This window comes from Bacillus rossius, chromosome 15 (assembly GCF_032445375.1).
Source record: "Bacillus rossius redtenbacheri isolate Brsri chromosome 15, Brsri_v3, whole genome shotgun sequence".
Classification (NCBI taxonomy): Eukaryota; Metazoa; Arthropoda; class Insecta; order Phasmatodea; family Bacillidae; genus Bacillus; species Bacillus rossius.
In genome coordinates this window covers 22,936,906-22,955,709 of record NC_086342.1, presented here as the reverse complement: position 1 = coordinate 22,955,709, position 18,804 = coordinate 22,936,906, and the positions used below count along the sequence as shown (strand labels likewise).

Here is an 18,804-nt window from a genome sequence, read left to right as displayed (position 1 = left end):
GTGGCAGAAAGCAGGATGTTGTATGCCTTTCATTTGAACATGGGGAGAACCAAAATAACCAACGTAATAAATAAAACGTGGTTTAAACCTAAAAAAAAAGCCAGGTTTAAACCATAAAACCAATGTTAAAAAAAAAAACAACCATGGTTATATTTCAACCCTGATTTCAGGTCTGAAACAGGCCTTAGCCACGGTGAATGACTACAACCCGCTGATGAAAGACTTCCCTATCAACGACTTGCTTTCTGCAACTGAGCTGGACAGAATTCGCTCGGCGGTGCAGCTGATCTTCGCTCACTTGAGGAAGATACGGACCACCAAGTACCCCATCCAGCGCGCGCTGCGTCTCGTAGAGGCCATTTCGCGCGACCTGGGATCACAACTGCTCAAGGTTGGAACTGTAAACTACATAGAAATGTTTCTGCGCACAGTAATCCTGTGTCCAGTTTTCTTGGTTCCAAGCAGGCCTGTGTGAATGTTCAAAATTTCAAACTATCAAAACGAATAATGCAGTATCCGTATTTGATTCAGTTTCAAATACTTAAACCTCGAATAATAATTATTCAATTACATTCAAAGAGTAGTAAAGCTGTTGCATGTCACATCGTGTAACTCTGAACGTTAAGGTTAAAAGTAATTGTTATACAATAAAAAGCGTACACAGTAAATATATATAAATGGGGCTGATGTAACTAACCAGAGTATAATTAACATAATGTGTCTACCCGCATATTGGTAGCACATTTTATGCAGATTTTTTTTTGTTAAATAACATGTAGGATAATCCTTAGGTTAGTTTTTCATTTTGGGTTAAAAAAAAATACTAATTTTGCACTGTATGGCTGAATATGTGCTTAAATAATTAGCCTGTGTTGGTTTTTAATAAATGTTTTACAGATAAGAGCAAATTTTTTAGTTAAAATATTTCGGCAGTGTGTGTGAAGCATTGTGAACTGCGCCGTTAATCAGCTTCTTCTGCCTGTCGGGCGACTACTCGGCCACTGCCAGTAAGTGACGTGGCTGTCTTGCAGCCGTGCTGACATTTTCAAGAGGGGGAGGGGTGCATGCATATGACGATGCAGCAGTGTAAATGACCTCTCACTGTAAATGACCTTGAACTGGCACAGTACACAATCACGTGTCTATCTCAACAGGTTTTTGTGATGCAACTGTGTCCAAACGTTTTTTGTGTGAGATTTCCCATACTTTCTATTGCAAAATTCCATGACAAAACTGGTGTAAAAGGCGTGCATGTTTTTATTCCAAGAGCTGACAAAAAAAAATATTGACAATAAATAGTAGCGTGTCGTCATTTCTCGCTTGAGGAAGGGAACGGGTAAAAAAAAATACAATAAGTCGGAAGGAAAAACAGGTATAAAAAATAGTATTCTTTTCTTTTGTATTTTTTGTTATTTTGGTGTTTGGGGGCGAAGGAAGGGTCATTAAGGATCCAGAGGAGAGAGACAAAGGACCAAGGGTCAACATCAGTGATATGTTTCTTACACAGAAATAAGCTGAGACATGGACCATAAAGACTTCACTTGTATTCTACTGGAGATAGATGTATGGTGTGACGGTGTGACCAATATTCAAGGGTGACCCTTATGGTGAAAATGTTAGAGTTTTATGCCCATAATTATAGATGCGATCCATATGCAGGGGCAACCCTTCTGCGGGTAAATACGGTACCAGCATAGTCAACAGCTGAATGGCTTCAGTTTATGAATGTGGGTTAATATGTAATCTGGAAATTTTTTAAGTTGAAAATATGCATTCAGTGAACAGTTTGTGACCACCACAAAATAAAAATTTACCAAAAATTAAAAACCGTACTGTGTTTTATCATCTTGTTACCATTAATGTGAAATATTTATTGCCATTGCAAAAACCCATGTATGATTATTTATTTTATGACTTCAAACTGTCATAAAAATGGTAGAAAAGAACTTATTCCAAAATTTTATTATTCAGATTCAATATTCTATAATACATATTTTTATATTTGTATTCAAAATCAATTTTAACTCCAAAATTTATATTTGCACTGGCCTAGTTTTAAGATATTGGGATGTGAATGTTTGTTTTCCTATGTGGTGCACACAATATAACACCCTGAATTTAGGACTTGTGTATTTGACTGAGCTGTCCTTGTGCGCTAGTTTAGTCTAGAGATGTGTCTGCAAAAGACACCAAAACTTTAAAAATAACAAAAGCAAGCTTAACTAGTTATGAGTTAAATCTCAGTTTCTACAAATTCGACTTTGAAAGACTAAAAGTACCAGGAATCTTCTACTAGCCTCAAAGTCAAAAATTAAAGAAAAATCAACTGTGGGGTAAGACATACAACCCTTTAAATGTTCGTTTCACAAACCAAGTTTCCGGAATCAATAGATATTGTAATTTTATTTACATATTAAAGTACAATAGCTTGGCAAACTGTAATATGATATGTACATAGAAAATTACAAATATACCTAGTAAACTAAAGAGTTTTTAATGTTTTATTTTTGAATTTACCATGTTTTCTCTAATATTTTTATTTATTATTATTTTTTAAATATATTTTCTTCAAATTTCTAGATATTTGATAGTTTGAGGACTCAACCAGCCCATCCCTACTTAGGGCCGAATTCAGAGAGCTCTTTCGACGGTTATCCACACACCGAAAGGCTTTTCCATTGAAGCTGCTCGGCAGAGACTTTTTCAGTGGTTGGTTGACTGCTGGATAAGGAGAGCCAACCACTTGAAAGTGAATGTTGTCTGAAGCTCATTCGAATGCCTGTTCAGTTGAAAATCGGCGGAGCAGTTGATGGTTTTAATATATAATTCCCACATAAAAACGTGTTCATGTATGTTTGTAATTGTTTAAAACATTTTTGTCATATAGCAGATATGTAAAATATGTTTTGGAATTAAATATGCGTTTTTAAAGAAATCGTTTCGCCCGCAAAGTGTGCATCAGACACGTGTTTTGTAGCGATGGCAGAAGATTTGGATGAATTCCCAAATCACATTGACGAGGTTTTTGAATTTTTTGATGATCTTAAAAATGAAAATCCAGTTCCGCGAAGGTATATAAGAAATTTAGCAGACTCGTTTGATTTTTGTCGGGATCAAGAGTTCGAAACACAATTTTTTTTCTCTGTAAGAAACTTCATCTGTTTTTTTTTTTTTGTTTTGTTTTCGATTACGGTTTTGTGCTTTCTCACGAGATCAAAAATAATCGCTTTTTCATCTGGAGAAAACACTATAATTTTAGGCAACGTATCCATCTTAAGAAAATTTCTCAACCTCGTGTAGGGTTACCAGACATCCGGCAAAAGGAGGACATGTCCTCCTTTTTATGTATTTTTTTGCGTCCGGCCGGATTTTCCTTAATGCTCCAAAATTTCCGGCTTTTTTTCATAGGCGTGCCTACAGGGGGGGCCAGGTGGGCCATGGCCCCCCCTAATGTAATCACTCAGATCGGCATTTTTTCTAATGCGTTCGTTAATATTCGTATATTCCTGGCACTGTGACACTCAAACTGTGTTTCAGTGTTGCAGCATGCTAATTAACAATATTTTTAAACATTTTATCGTTCTGGAAACACGGCCGCCTTAGTTTATTTAAAACGTGAGGTCCCTTGAAATGGCCAAGCAAAAAAAAAATATTTTAAGAGGTTTTTTAAAGTTCTGTTGTCTGAATTTCTGTGTTTGCATTCACTAAAAAGAAGTTCATTTCAAGGTAGATCCGGACCAAGCTATTGGAAATTCGAGGGGGGAAAAAGTGTAAGTACACTTTAAACATTGTTTATGGAAAAAAAAACATATTTTCAAGATTGCTAAAATTATACGGATATAAATATTAACTAGTAAACAAATCTCGTTGATACTGCACAAAAATATAAACAAGTCAATGAGTGAATGTATTTAGGCTATTTAACATTCTAAATACGGCTTCTGATTTAAAAATTTAGCAGGGCCCCCCCTAATGGAAATGTCTGGGCACACCTATGCTTTTTTTATAAAGTGAGATAATTCCTGCAGTTACACTCTGGGCAAAGCGCGCGCTGTCCGCAGTCATCCCATTAGTAAGTAGTACTATGACAGCTAAACAGGTAGCAGCACATGCAGAAGCACGTGTTTTTAATATGCTGTATATGCGTAGTTTGTTTGATTCTTTATTCTATATAAACTGTATTAAATGCCAAAACATTGTAAAATATCGTACTCCATTGTAATTAATTCATGGCTTTTTTAAAAATATAAATATTGTCCTCCTTTTGCGAGATGAATGTCGTCCTTTTTTATTATCAGTATCTGGTAACCCTAACCTCGTGTCCAATCCAAACAAAATATTTTCAGCGGGAGAGCAAACAAAAGACAATCAAAATGAAATAGGGCGCTTTTCCACACACACTCCAAGTACTTGATCTAAGAAAATTTTTGTGCCATGTTGCCAGATCTTCACTGAAAGTGGATGGGAACAAGCTTTCAGCTGGCAGTAATTCGAAAGGCGTTTTTGATGTATGAGAGGTGGAGAGTCTGCCAGATGAATGAGAGTTGGATGTGCTTTCGAAGGTCAACTCTGAATTCGGGCCTTAGTGTGTCAAGCACTCACAGTATGTCTGAATATTCATGACAACTGCAAACCATTGGTGATGTTACGAATGTTTTTGTGCGTTACCTCCGAACAGGTTCTTGGAACACGTCGGCTGATGCACATCCCCTTCGATGAGTTTGAAAAAGTGATGACTCAGTGTTTCGACGTGTTCACCTCGTGGGATGATGAGTATGACAAACTGCAAGGTCTACTCAGGTACACTTTGTAGCATATTTTATTTAGAACTATAATCCATATCAATTATTATTCTAATGTGTTTACTATTCACAGTTATATTAATATAATTTGATAATAGTTTAAATTTCTGCAATTCTTAAAAGTTAGATCAGCATAGTCCTTTTATTTAGTCCATCTTGTACCAATATATTTGAACCAATTCTTGATGGCCTTATTCCAACTCTGATACACAATACCGAAGTATTTGAACCAATTTTATGCTGGTTCTACGGTAAGTAACCTACAGTTATGACCTTTTTTAATCTGTAAACAATAATTCTGAATTTGATACTAATAAATTAGTATATGCTTTTAGAAATCTAGTGCATAACTTTATAATAACAGCTGTTGACGAAGGTCGATGGAAATTGTCATTATGTGCATTTTTGGATGAATAACTCACAGAATGCTCTGAATTTTTACTATGAAAATATGAAATGGGGCGTGCTTTAAAATTTTTACTGAAATGGTAATACTAAAAACAATACAGAATGGGACTATGCAGCTGGAAGTCAGCAAAAGTAAAAGATTTCAAATCAGCATTTTGTGCACACCATGCTGGACGAATAGTTTCTGTTTACACCTGCCCCTCGAAGTATTGCCCTGATTCCTTTCATGAAAACAGTGTGCTAATCAAAAACTTTTTTCCGTTAAGAGTGCATATTAAACAAAGTAATTGGTTTTCCAAACATGTAAGTGTGCCTGCTGACTACCATTTTAATCAAGACACTGCTCCTGTTAAAATTGATTTACAGTTTAAATATATGTCTAAATACATTTGAAGTACATTTAAATAAATGTTGAATAACATTTTCATATTTAACAACCTAAAATTAAATTTTAAAAAATTTACGTACCACATTGTTTACATAATAGGGCTTGGGTACAACATTTCTAAGTAGGTGCCAACATCATTTTTGAGTTACTAAATGATAATTTATTAATTTAGGAGATATAATTCAGTTCTAATAAGATTAAAAACAATCATAATCTGAACATTTTCTATTATTTGAAAGATTATTTAACCTGTTAACGTAATTCCAGACACTGTTATTTACTCAATGTCACAAATTTTTCGAAAACCGTGTTAACTCCAGGAATGACATTATTTGTCTCACAGAAACTTGGTTTAACGGGAACAGTATTAACTCACATTATTTCACGGACCAATACCTTATTTTCAGAAACGACATGAATTCTCTTCTTAACTTTGAAGAATAGAGGTGGTTGTGCTTTAATTGGACTAATAACTTGGACGAGTATCATGGACTAGTAGTTACTGTTCTTGTCATAGAATAAATTGAATTATCTTATAGCTTTCAGATATCTGTCGCGTACACTACGCCGAGGTCTTAGGCACACCCCCCCCCCCCCCCTAGTCAGGGGTGTATCTGTTAGTGAGGTGATAAGTGCAGCACTCACTGGTGCTTCTAGCGCAAGGCTCTGAACCAGCGCGCAGTCTTCTCCTCGTGCATAGGACGAGTGTTGAACGTATTGTTGTATGGTGGAGAAATGAAGATAAAGGTGTAATGCTAGCCCCCTTTTAGTGCTTGCATGAATCTGCACGGACCATATTCTGGAAAAATGTGTTTGCCATATTCACACTCGTAAAAATATACAGTTTGAAAACGAAATTCAGAATTAGTAACCACTAATCTTCCCTTTGCATGTACAGATCACGTGTTTTTCGTATTAAGACCTTCAATCATACGCCAAGGAAAAGACGCCCTGGTAAAATTGAAGGAGAAAAGCTAAACCCGGATAGTTATCTGGCGAAGAATGCCGGGTACGTCCCGGATTGATGACGCTATGATCGAAGGGGACGGGTTTCGCTCCGAGTGTTTCCCTCGCGAAGCCCAGCACGCAGCGTGGGTGGGAGCCTCTTCTGGCCCGGCAGGGACGTGGTGAAGAAGAAGCGGGACGAGCACGTGAAGCTGGTGTGGCGCATCTCGCCGGCCCACAAGCGTCTGCAGACGCGCATGGAGCACATGCGCCGGTTCCGGCGCCAGCACGAGCAGCTTCGCACGGTGATAGTGCGCGTGCTGCGCCCCACCGTGCTGTCGGCCATCGCCCAGCAGCAGCAGCAGCAGCAGGCCGTGTCGGCGGCCGGCCGGGAGGACCCCGGGGAGGCCAGGCCCAGTGCCCTGTCCTTGGAGGCCGCCGATGCCAACGCCATAGAGGTGAGGACAGGGGCTTATTCATCACTCAAACAAATTTCATATTAAAAAATTAATAAAATTTTTACCATTACAATATTTAAATTTTAAGTACCGAAAACTGCTAAAAATAGCACTATTTTATTTTACACCTTAAAATCCAAAATTTTCCTCGGGGTGAGTGGATCCCCCCCCCCACACACACCGCTTTAATACCGGGGAGGGGGGGTAGGAGGGGGCATGCTTCTTAACACCTCCCCCCCCATATGCGAATCCTGGCTACGCCACTGGGCGAGAGGCGTGAGGTGTGCTCCTCACTCGCCACTTCCTGTTTTTAAAGACGCTAATCCGAACCGATTGGGGGCGGCGACCCGTTTCTTATAAGCGGAATAATTGCCGTGATGGAATACCTTGTAGTGAAATACATTTCGATAAACATAATGTTCAGCTAATGGCATAAGAACTTTACTTTTTGAAGTCATGATGCAGTACATCGAGTTTAAGGTCTTTTTTGATTGCAATATAACGTAATGCTAACTTTGTGATAATTAACATTTTCTCAGGAAGTGAACCTGGCCTATGAGAACGTGAAGGAAGTGGACTGCCTGGACATATCTCGGGAGGGCCTGGAAGCGTGGGACGCGGCCGTGAAGCGCTACGAGGACCGCATCGACCGGGTGGAGACGCGCATCACGGCCCACCTGCGCGACCAGCTCGGGACGGCGAGGAACGCCAACGAGATGTTCAGGATCTTCTCGAGGTTCAACGCCCTGTTCGTGAGGCCGCACATCCGCGGCGCCATCAGGGAGTACCAGACGCAGCTCATCCAGAGGGTGAAGGACGACATAGAGGCGCTGCACGAGAAGTTCAAGGTCCAGTACCCGCAGAGCAAGTCCTTCCGCATGAGCACGGTCAGGGACCTGCCTCCCGTCGCCGGTTCTATCATCTGGGCGAAGCAGATCGACCGGCAGCTGACAGCGTACCTTCGGAGAGTGGAAGACGTTCTAGGTAAAGGCTCATGCTTTGAATAGCCTGAAAAATTTGCAATTGCATAAACCCTAAAAATAACATTTCTGGTGTTTTGGTCTTCAAACACATTTTATAAATTTTTTCATCTGAAATGTCTGCGAAAATAGGCTCTCATTTTACGAATGTTAACATTTTCATGAATTTGTTGGCAAAAGTATCTTCTAACACTTTGAAAAAATCATTTGAATAAAATTGTTTACAAATTTAATTATGAAAAAAATAAAGTTTCGTATAAAAATTTTTTTGTATCTTGAACTGTTATTATTTTTGATTGGCAAATATTCATTTGCCCTGTTGTATGGCTGTTTTGTACTGCTTCCACCATGAATCCAAGTTCTTCTGACTAACATAGAATTACTGTACTTCTATCATTGCACTAATGGAGCACATAAAATAATATTTTACTGTGTAGTACTTAATATTCAAATTTTTTATTACCTGATTCTTTGAAACAAAAATTATTAAACATGCCTATGTCAACTTTAAATGATAGTACATCATTCCACACAACTGCAAAAGGTAATGTTACATAAATAGGATCTACAAATCTAACCAACCGTACACTTTTGCGTTTGTGAAGCATGTTTACTAGAACCGGTTCACCTGAAGTAGTTCGTGGTTCCATGTAACCACACCCTGAGATATAAGAATTTATAAAAATTTTCAATCAATAACAATCTTCTGTTTTGAAAATGAAATCGAACTAAAAGTAAAACCATAAAATCTTGTTTCCAATTGATCAGTGTTTTTGACGATACACACGGTGATGAAACATGACGAACTGTAAATGTGATACGCAGGCAAAGGCTGGGAAAACCACATCGAAGGACAGAAGCTGAAGGCAGATGGCGACAGCTTCCGCCTGAAACTGAACACCCAGGAGATCTTCGACGACTGGGCCCGGAAGGTGCAGCAGAGGAACTTGGGTGTCACCGGCCGTATCTTCGCCATCGAAAGCCAGCGCTCCAGGACTGGCCGGGGAAACATGCTCAAGTTGAAAGTGAACTTTCTCCCGGAGATCATAACACTTTCTAAAGAGGTAAGTACTGTATGTACCTGAATATAATGCTTTTTTTTAAAACCAAAACTACTAAACCTAAAAGTTAGTCCCATTGTAATGGCAAACTTGTATCTTTTCGTTGGAAGATGTGAATTTGCAGGGGTGGGAACACAGCTTAATTTAAAAACCACACATTCTGCCTTGTAACTGCAGTCACTTAAGCCACTTCAGACCATTGGTAATTACGTACTGCCTCCTGAACCTCCGCTTAGTTGAAAAACTACATGATGTGCCTGTGAACTGCATCACTTATGCCACTTTAGTCGGCGGCTCGTGTTTACAGCTTTCTGAACCTTGCGGCAGGAAAGGGATTGTCAACAGGTGTGACAGATGAGACAAGATAATACTTTGGAATACAGCTGCTAACCAAGGCACACTCCCCCCCCTCTCTTCACCACTAACCCTTCCTGGTGACCGGCATATATCACAGCATTTGTTGCTTTCTGACAATGACTTATGAACTGCAGCCATAAAACTCTTTTCCTTATAATTTCTGCCTTTTTTCCCCCTTCTATTAACCACTTGCTGTTTAAATCTGACAGAAATTGGCACCAGGAAAGCTGTTAGTCAAAAATATGGTTTAAATTTACCAATTTACATAATTTTAAATTTATGTGTGTTTGAATTTGATTTTTACCCCATAAAGTTTTTTTCACAAACTCATAATTAAAAAGTTTGGGGTCACATTATATTCAGAGTCTCAGTATTTTTGGGTAAATATGGTATGTAGGGCTGGCCCTGCTGTGTATTGGCAGAGTTGGGATATGAAAAAAAAAACTTGAATTACAAAAAATTAATTATCTGTATGTATCAAATGTGGTAAGTTAAAGTCAAACAACCCACATTTATACCTCCTGTAGTTTTGTAAATATTAATTTATTGTTAATGCCAATTGTGAAAACTTTTTTTTGGAACATTCTTTACATGGGAAAAATTGAGTTAAAGAATCCAGATACTCAATTAAGATTAAATTACTCTTTTGAAACAGCCTTTTGCTATAGTGTTTTAGTTTCCATTTTGGTGTTGTATGGTGAACTGGATGTGCCTGCATCTTTGTTTGCGTGTAATTTAGGATGAGTGGTAGGGTCATACAGGATCGTCAAGTATATACAACTTTGCAAGCTAGGATAACATTAAAAACCAACTAAACCAAGTATGTATTCATGTGATACATGAAAGATCTTCTCTGTAATCAACAGTGGAGGAAGTATTTCCTGTAGTGCGGACGAACACGATTGTGTTATTGCTGTCGTGAGAGAGCGCCAAATAGAGTGGGCGGTGCGTGAAGCATTTGCCTGTGAGGTCTGTCTGAACCTTCCGCACACAAAGTCTGCACTTGTGCCGTGCTGATGGTATTCGGGAAGCCAGGCTCTCCCGGAACTGCACGCGCTTGAAGCGGAACGGGTAGTTTTTGGGGGTGTAAAAAATTTTATTTTTGGCCTGGTTTCGAGAAATGATGTATTCACAGCAAAAACCGGAGTATCATTGTGACGTCACGGGAACTCGAAAAGATGCCATCTTTAGAGAGAGACTGCTTTGTAGAAGAAGCCAAATCAGAACTTATTAGTGTGTACACGTATTAATACGCACAGCTGCCAGTTTTTCATGTGTCCGTACTTACGCAATAAAATTGCATATAAAACATGTTTTTAATGTTTTTGTGAACTTAACTCGTACGTATAATTCTTTCTCTAGCCACAATTAGTGAAATGTAAATGATTAAACAGCGTAATTTGTATTCAACAAGGCTAGCAACCTGGCTGTATACTAGAAATGGCTGTGGATGTGAGGATGAATGATTTGTAGCCAAGAATTAAGGTTGTTATGTTTAGGGTCAAAGATAACATTTTTAGGTCTCCACATGTGTTTGCCATTTTGTGTTTACATTTACATGGACAGATGAAATATAAAATGACATGTTTATGGTTTTGTTTATAGGTGCGCAACTTGAAAAACCTTGGGTTCAGAGTGCCGCTGGCCATCGTCAATAAGGCTCATCAGGCCAACCAGCTGTACCCATTTGCCATCTCTCTCATCGAAAGTGTCCGTACTTACGAGAGGACCTTGGAGAAGGTAAATACAACGCATCATGTGATTATATGTTACATTTTGTATACCATTTTTCACTGGCTTCAAATACAAAAAAATATTTTCACAGTAGTTTGTAAATGGAATGTTGATATTTGTTTTACATTCCTGTGCTGATTTTTTTTGTTAAGTTTTTATGCTACACAAGTTTTAAATTTGGCACCTCAATTGATCTTAATTAATTTTTTAAAATGATTAATTGTTTTACATGTATATAAGTATAAATGTTTTTGTATAGTTCAATAGATTTTTTAATTTAAATGTTTTTTTTTTAAATATTTTTTATGAAGCTACATTGAATAAAACTTGAAGTAAATATTATATGAGGTTTGTATGCTTGGGTCAATATAACTATGCAATTAATAGTTTTATGTATTTCGAAAAATCATTGGGATTGCTGCTGTTTTGAGATTCTTAGAACTGTGTGATGGTTCTAAATTGTAGTAATTACATTAAGATAGTTTGTGGCTTTTGATTAATAGTGTCATGGTGTTCTCTCCATTGATTCAGCTAACGAATCGGAGCTCACCAAATAGCCCATCATTCAAGGTAGAATCTCAAATGGATCGAGGACTGCCTTTTTTTGTGTATCTGTTGATTCATTCAACCCTTGCAGTTAACGCTTGCAGGAATAACTTATCTATGTTGTCTCTTCAGCATGTTGAACAAACTGTTATTTGGTAGGAGAGTCATGACTGTTGTTACTTTTAAAAGTAGATGTTCATTCAAGGAATACAGTATTATATTTTGTGAATATTAATTATCTTTTTCTAGAATTTTTTTTTTGTTAATGCAAATTGTTATAAATATTATTTTTTGGAATGGTGATAACTCACAGTAGTTATGGAATTTTAATATGTGAAAAAATCAAAATATAATTTTTAGAAAAATATGTTTATTATTTAAAATATTCATCTGGTACATGTTTTGTTTAATACAGGTTTTCAGATACCTGTGTTCAATAGTCATGTGTAATTATAATTATTATACAATAATAATTTACTGTGGATGTAATGAGACAGGTTTCAATGTTCTTTATTAAATTTATGATAAAGCTATATATACACTTTAGCGAGCCTGTGTGATAAAAATATTGGGTGTGTTGTTTGTTCAACGTACTGTTAGTTGCAAGTTGTGTTTTTCTGCTCTTATGTTTTTTGGCTGTTTTGTAAGGGCAGTGTTAATCCTCTAATTATTATTTTACTCCAGGCTTTGTATTTTTAATTGTATCACACATGCAGTTGAGCTAAATGTTATTAATTTATTTTATTGTGCTATAGTGAAACTTTCCTTTGGAGTTGACACTTTTATAACTGAACTAAGGATTAAAATAACAAGTGTGGCCATTATGTCCAAACTATTATTATTGGTGTCAAATGAGAAACAAAGTTTAGTTCTAGTAGTATATGGATTCACTATAGTACTGAGCATGTTTTGGAATTAGCTAGTTTCACATTTGTTTAAGTTTTGTTATTTTTTATTTGGCGGCATGAATTAACAAAATTATAAATTAACCAGCTTTTCTAAAATAATATTGTCTAGCTAGAGATTTCCAAGGAATTAAAAAAAAATTGGTATTTGAATACAAATTTTTATCTTTTATGTATATGCGGCTAGCAAAATTCTACCACCAGAAGAAATTAAATTGTAAAACCATATTTTTATGATCTGTAATAGTAATTGTGTTCTGAGTTCCTAGTTATTGAGAAACAAATGTTTGCGTTTTTGTTTGAATTGAAATACTATAGTATTTTTTAAAAATCTCTTTTACATTGTTATGGCTTTTATAATGAAATACTAATTTTTTGAAAGATGTAGAGTATATTATATTGTTGATTGTGATTATAAATCCCGTGAATAAAAGATGGTCACAAGAACATATTGGAGATGCATGAGGATTAAGGTGATAACAAACTTGCATTTAGTTTTTATGAAATTATTGTACTATTCAGGAGTAAATTATATTCTTCTCTAAAAAGAAAAGTAGTATTTAAACAATTTATTTTAAATATTAACTATTATCATATCCATACAGACACACACATAAGATGATTTTGAACACTAGACAAACCATAACTAAGTTGACCTTGAACAAAAGACATTAAAAAAATAAACTCAGACAAAAAAGACAACCTCGAACATAAGCAACTGCAGCTGTAAGATACCTTTAATAAAAGAATATGTTGAATGTAGGTGATTCCATTCAAAGTTCAAAATGACTTGACAAATATAAATACATACCTAAGTTTCACTGTGGCCTACTCATATGTAAAATATAGTTTGGTTTTGGTTTTAGTGTCATAAACTCATAAAATTCCAGAATTATGAAATTTCTTAATGACAAAATCACTTTTTAAATAAATATACTATTTAAATTTCAAATTTATGTAAAATTTCACATCAGGTGTTTGGTGAGTTTAATAAGTTGCAAGTACGTATGTATTATATATGTACTTGTGCAAAATAATAATGCATATTATTTTCGAATTCTAAAATCACTGGTCGGGAATCAATTTTATTTGAGAGGCGACTAATGGAAATTTTTTGTTTTCTTTTAATTTTCAAAAAGTTCCCCAACTATTATTTGAGTAATGGTTCGTTAAAGAATATTAGTATTTGCACTACTCTAAAAAATTATTCTTATTAGTAATTACTTATCATGATCACGCCAAGTGGAAATAATTGAAGATACGTTTTTTTCTGATTGAATGTTATTTATTTAACCGCTACTGCTGTTATGCTGTGAGTGAGTGTACACCTCTAAACTGTCTTAATAAGTTGAGACTGGAAATTTTGCATGTTAATTAACCTGCAGGCAATACTTAATGTTACTCAAGAGAATACATTTTCGTGTGTACAAGGTTATTATTGTTAAATTAATGTGATTAAATTTCCAGGTGTCTTAATAGTGTGTGTAGTTACCACTTGAAGTCAAACGCACACTAGTATTTCTCAAATCAAGTTAGTTACGGCCACCTGCCCTGCTTCCGATCACAGGGGCGTAGCCGGGGGGGGGGGGGGTTAGGGGGGGAAGCCATGCTTCTTAACACCCCCCATACACAAATCCTGGCTACGCCACTGGTGTAACATAGGGGTTGGAATGTTTCTGTGGGGTAGTGATCCGGCAGTTGATGAGATATGGCTGATTCTATTTCTTTGGCTGTGGTTGTGCTCTTCAAGAGCATTTGGCTCATTGGACATGCTCACCTTAGAGAAAGTGGGCGGATGTGAATCAATGCAGAGGCTTGAGATCTACCTAGGTGCAAATTAAGATATTATTTCATAGTCATGTATGTTACACATCTTGGGAATGTTTTTGCGCTAGAGTTTGAGATAAATATTTGTCAATCAAATTATCATGTATTTTACTTTGCAATGATGGTGTTTGTCTTTAAAGAGATAGTTAATTAGATTGATTTTTTTTTTTCATTATCAGTGCATGCTTCATGAAATTGCTTTTTTACGTTCCAACCAAAGCCGTATCATTTACCTTTTGCAGTTGTGTGGAATGATGTACTATAATTGAAGGTTGATAAAGGCATGTTTAATCATTTTTGTTATTTTTGTTTCAAAGAATTATGTAATATAATATTTGAATATTAAGTATACAGTAAAATATTTTCTGTGCTGCATTAGTGCAATGATAGAAGTAGGCCTACAGTAATTCTATGTGCATATGTATATAGTTAATTTGTAAGAACATAGATTTAAGGTGCTTGTATATTAATTTTTTTTTTGATATATAAGTTATTAATTTTTCGTACATGTTTATATATTTTTTGTAAATTCTTATTACTCTCATTAAATGCATCTATTTTATTTCTTGGTTTATTTTAATAGTTCATTCAGTATTCCTAAATTTATAGTATGCACACTGTATTACTTATTTATTTTACAAAATATTTAAGGGTGGAATTGTTTTTACCATATTAACAAAAATTTAGTGATTTTTGTAAATGTTTTGCTTTTTTTTTTCTCTAGATTGAAGACAAGGCAAGCATTATTCCATTGGTGGCAGGAATGCGCAGAGAAGTTCAAATGCTTGTTGCAGAGGTACGTAGTTTTTTTTTTTGTGTTCTGTTCATGCTATATTGGTGCATTACAGTGGTCAGACATTTGTGTTACCCACAAAGTTTTTAATAATAATAATAATAATAATCAAAATAGAATAAATTAAAATAATCCTTAAAGTTTGTTCTAAAGTAATTTATCCTATTAATATATTTAAACAATATCTTTTAGGACAATCAAATGTATAGTATAAAGAAACTTTAGGGGTGTGATGTTAGGTGATTCTGAGAGTGGGTTGTTTATCATAAAATTGTTTGTAACAACAAAAAACTTTAATCCTATAAGTATGTGTTAGTCGTAAACTAATCTATCCTAACATCGTTTTACGTAGTACTTTATCGTTTAACATTTTCTGAAAGCCCTTTACCTGACTTTAGGACATATTATGAATATGCAGTATAAGGTTAAAAATCAAAGACTAACCTAACGTCCTTTTTTGTCGTAACTTTAAAGTAAAGCTTGTCATGTTCATGCTACAAGGCTTGCACCTGAGCTGTGAGAACTATAAGTTTGTGTGTATTTTTCTACAAGTATCATCATGTGTGAAAGTGAAAGGTTTTCAATCTGGTATGTTCGGGAACACAGGCGTGCGGGATTTAGCAATTATGCTGGATCATTGAACATCATTTTAGATTCATGGAAATACCAAGTATGAAAATGTGAAATGTAACCCACTGGAAAGCAAGACAGGCTGTACTGAAATGAAAAACTATGAGTGAAGTAAAAACGCAGGCAGCGCACCTGGTGGCCAAGTTTAAAGGGCGGAATCCACCTGAAAACATCTGAATAATGAGCGGCTTGATTGGTGCTGTATTACAGAATATGTTGAACCATAGAATAGAGTATTAAGGACCCACCTAGTCAGGGATGTATTTGTGTTAGTGAGACGGTATGATAGGTGTGAGGCTTCTTGTGCGGTATCGCCTCAGAGCGCGAAGCTCTGAACTGGTGTGCAGTCGTTTTGACGTGTATAGCAGTGACCATTAAATCAAATGGGTGTAAATCAAGTCCCTTGAGTGATTTCTGCAATGGGCATTTCATGCATAAAAATTATTCTGAAAACCCATGTTGTAGCCATTTTCACGCTCCTAAAAACATAGTAATATAGAAAACGGAATTACTCATCCGCCCTCATTGTGTTGATAAATGGTTTTCGTAAACAGAACCCACTCTGATATCTCAAGCAGTTTTTTAAAATCGCATGGTTTCTTTTGAAGCTCTGCGTACCTTATGTGTTCCCAGATAGGTGGGGACCTTAAGGGGCCCATCTAGTCAGGGTGTTTATGAGTTAGTGAGGCGCGATGATAAGCGAGATGCTCGCTGGTGCTTCTAGCGCGGTATTGCCTCTAAAGTGCACGGGTCTGAGCTGGCGCGCAGTCGTCCCATCGTGCATAGGACAACTATGAAATTTGAGTTGTGACCGTAACACTGTATAGCGGAGAAATTAAGATAAAGGTGTGATAAGTCCCTTTAGTGCTTTTGAGAATCTATATCGGTTGTTTTATGCATAAAAATTACTCTGTAAACACATATTTTTTTGCAATTTTCATGCTGGTCCTCAGCGAATTCCTTAAATTCTTTTCGCAAACAGACCCCAATAGGATATTTTGAGTAGTTTTGAAGTCATGTGGTTTTTCCTGGAGCTCTGCACGGGAAGCCTACAACTCACGTAGTTTCGGTTCCCTGCCACGTTCGTGCAACTTCTGATTTCTCTCAAAAATCGAAATAAAAAAAAAATTGAAGGGTTAGGTTAGGTTAGGTCAGGCCAGTCGCAACATGCTTTTTTTTCATTGGAAATTTCTGATTTAGCGGTCGAAGCGGCGTTGATACCAAAACGCGAAAACTTCGGAAATCTTCAGGAAATTCTTGCGGGGAAACCGAAACTACGTGAGTTGTAGGCTTCCCGCTCTGCACACCGCATGTGTGCCCGGGCAGACGGGGGCCTTAACCCTTTCCTGCCTGGCGGGACTTGTGAGTAAAATAGCTGTAATTACTACTGATCATACAAATAAAGGGATTTGTTCAGGTCTTATTCCTGGTGATTTTATATTAATAGTTGTGGAGATGAAATTTACTGCACCAAGAATAGATGAGATACCTGCTATGTGTAATGAAAAAATAGTTAAATCTACTGATATCCCACTATGTCCTGTTAAGGATGTTTGAAGCCCCACATAAATAGTGTGTGCATGTTTGAAACCACATGCCGCCTGTCGGGGCCCCTGGGTCCCTGCATAGCTCCGCTCCGCTCCGCCAGTTGTCGAAGAAGTTCGATTGACAGCCGAGAGGTTGCAGCACTAATACGGCAGCGCTGCACCGGTCTGGAGCGCCCTTTTTTTTTTGTTCGTTGAGCTGGACGTATGATAAATGCCTGTCAGGACTTAAAAGTGCCATCATTAAAAAAATATATTAAATATAAATAAAAAAATTTGGAAAAAAATTATGGTCTCCTTTTATGCCTACTTAAATATAAAAATGATCTGGGAGAGCTACAAGCTGGATCCGTACGTCCAGCGCGGGTGGTTGCCTTGAAGACCTGTCTAAAAGGCCGTTGTGAAGCAGGGGTGGTGATGTGGTGATGTGTGTCGCAGGGCATGCAGCTGATCTGGGAGAGCTACAAGCTGGACCCGTACGTCCAGCGGCCTGCGTGAAGCGGGGGTGGTGACGTGGTGATGTGTGTCGCAGGGCATGCAGCTGATCTGGGAGAGCTACAAGCTGGACCCGTACGTCCAGCGCCTCGCCGAGCTGGTGCTCGGCTTCCAGGAGCGCGTGGAGGACCTGCTGGTGGTGGAGGAGCAGCTGGACGTGGACGTGCGCTCTCTGGAGACCTGCCCCTACTCCGCGCACACCTTCGCCGACGTGCTGGCCAAGGTGCAGCGCGCCGTGGACGAGCTCAGCCTGCGCCAGTACTCCAACCTGCACGTCTGGGTCGCCCGCCTCGACGAGGAGGTACGTACAACCCGTGCCGAGCCTTTCCGTAAATCATCTCAACGCGAGTCTCCAGAAATTCAATATTTACAAGTACAGTACACTCCCGATTATCTGTCGAGACACGGAATACATATTCTCAGGGGCGCAACAACTAAATTTCCTAGGGGGGGGGGGGGGGGTGCAATATACCTTTTTATAAAGAATCATCGATCCCCCCCCTATTGAAGCGGGGGGGTTCGGGGGTCCCTCCCCCCCCCCCCCCCCCCGGGAAAATTTGTATTTCAAGGTGGAAAATGGTGCTATTTAAGCAGTTTTATCATCTGAAAGTTGATTACACAGCACTTTCTTTGCCCCCCGTTTGCCCCCACTTCAAGGTTTTAGAAGGGGGGGGGGGGGGCAAAATACTCTTGCCCACTTCTCCTGTTGTTGCGCCCCTGATCTCAATGCAAGTCTCCAGAAATTCAATATTTGCAAGTAATATATGTCAGTACTTATGGTAGATTTAAAAAAAAAAAAAAAAAAAAAGTATTTTACTGCGTAAAATTTGTGCACAGCATAATTGACATTATGCCTTTGACTGAGTATCAACCACAATATTCGAGTACAGCCTTAAATTACAGAAAAATTACTGTAAAAGATTAGAGTTTT

At 37.5% G+C, this 18,804-nt stretch overlaps 1 protein-coding gene across 2 annotated transcripts in view; it reads left to right on the top strand.

The window, feature by feature from the left end:
• Window positions 1-18,804, top strand: part of LOC134539371 (dynein heavy chain, cytoplasmic) — a 142,494-nt gene that overhangs the window by 13,495 nt on the left and 110,195 nt on the right. For both annotated transcript variants that reach the window (XM_063381359.1, XM_063381360.1), the window contains exons 6-13: window positions 171-391; window positions 4,679-4,800; window positions 6,719-7,001; window positions 7,541-7,985; window positions 8,807-9,045; window positions 11,005-11,139; window positions 15,136-15,207; window positions 17,911-18,174. In XM_063381359.1, the coding sequence (XP_063237429.1) occupies window positions 171-391; window positions 4,679-4,800; window positions 6,719-7,001; window positions 7,541-7,985; window positions 8,807-9,045; window positions 11,005-11,139; window positions 15,136-15,207; window positions 17,911-18,174 (1,781 nt within the window). The remainder of the gene's footprint in view (window positions 1-170; window positions 392-4,678; window positions 4,801-6,718; window positions 7,002-7,540; window positions 7,986-8,806; window positions 9,046-11,004; window positions 11,140-15,135; window positions 15,208-17,910; window positions 18,175-18,804) is intronic.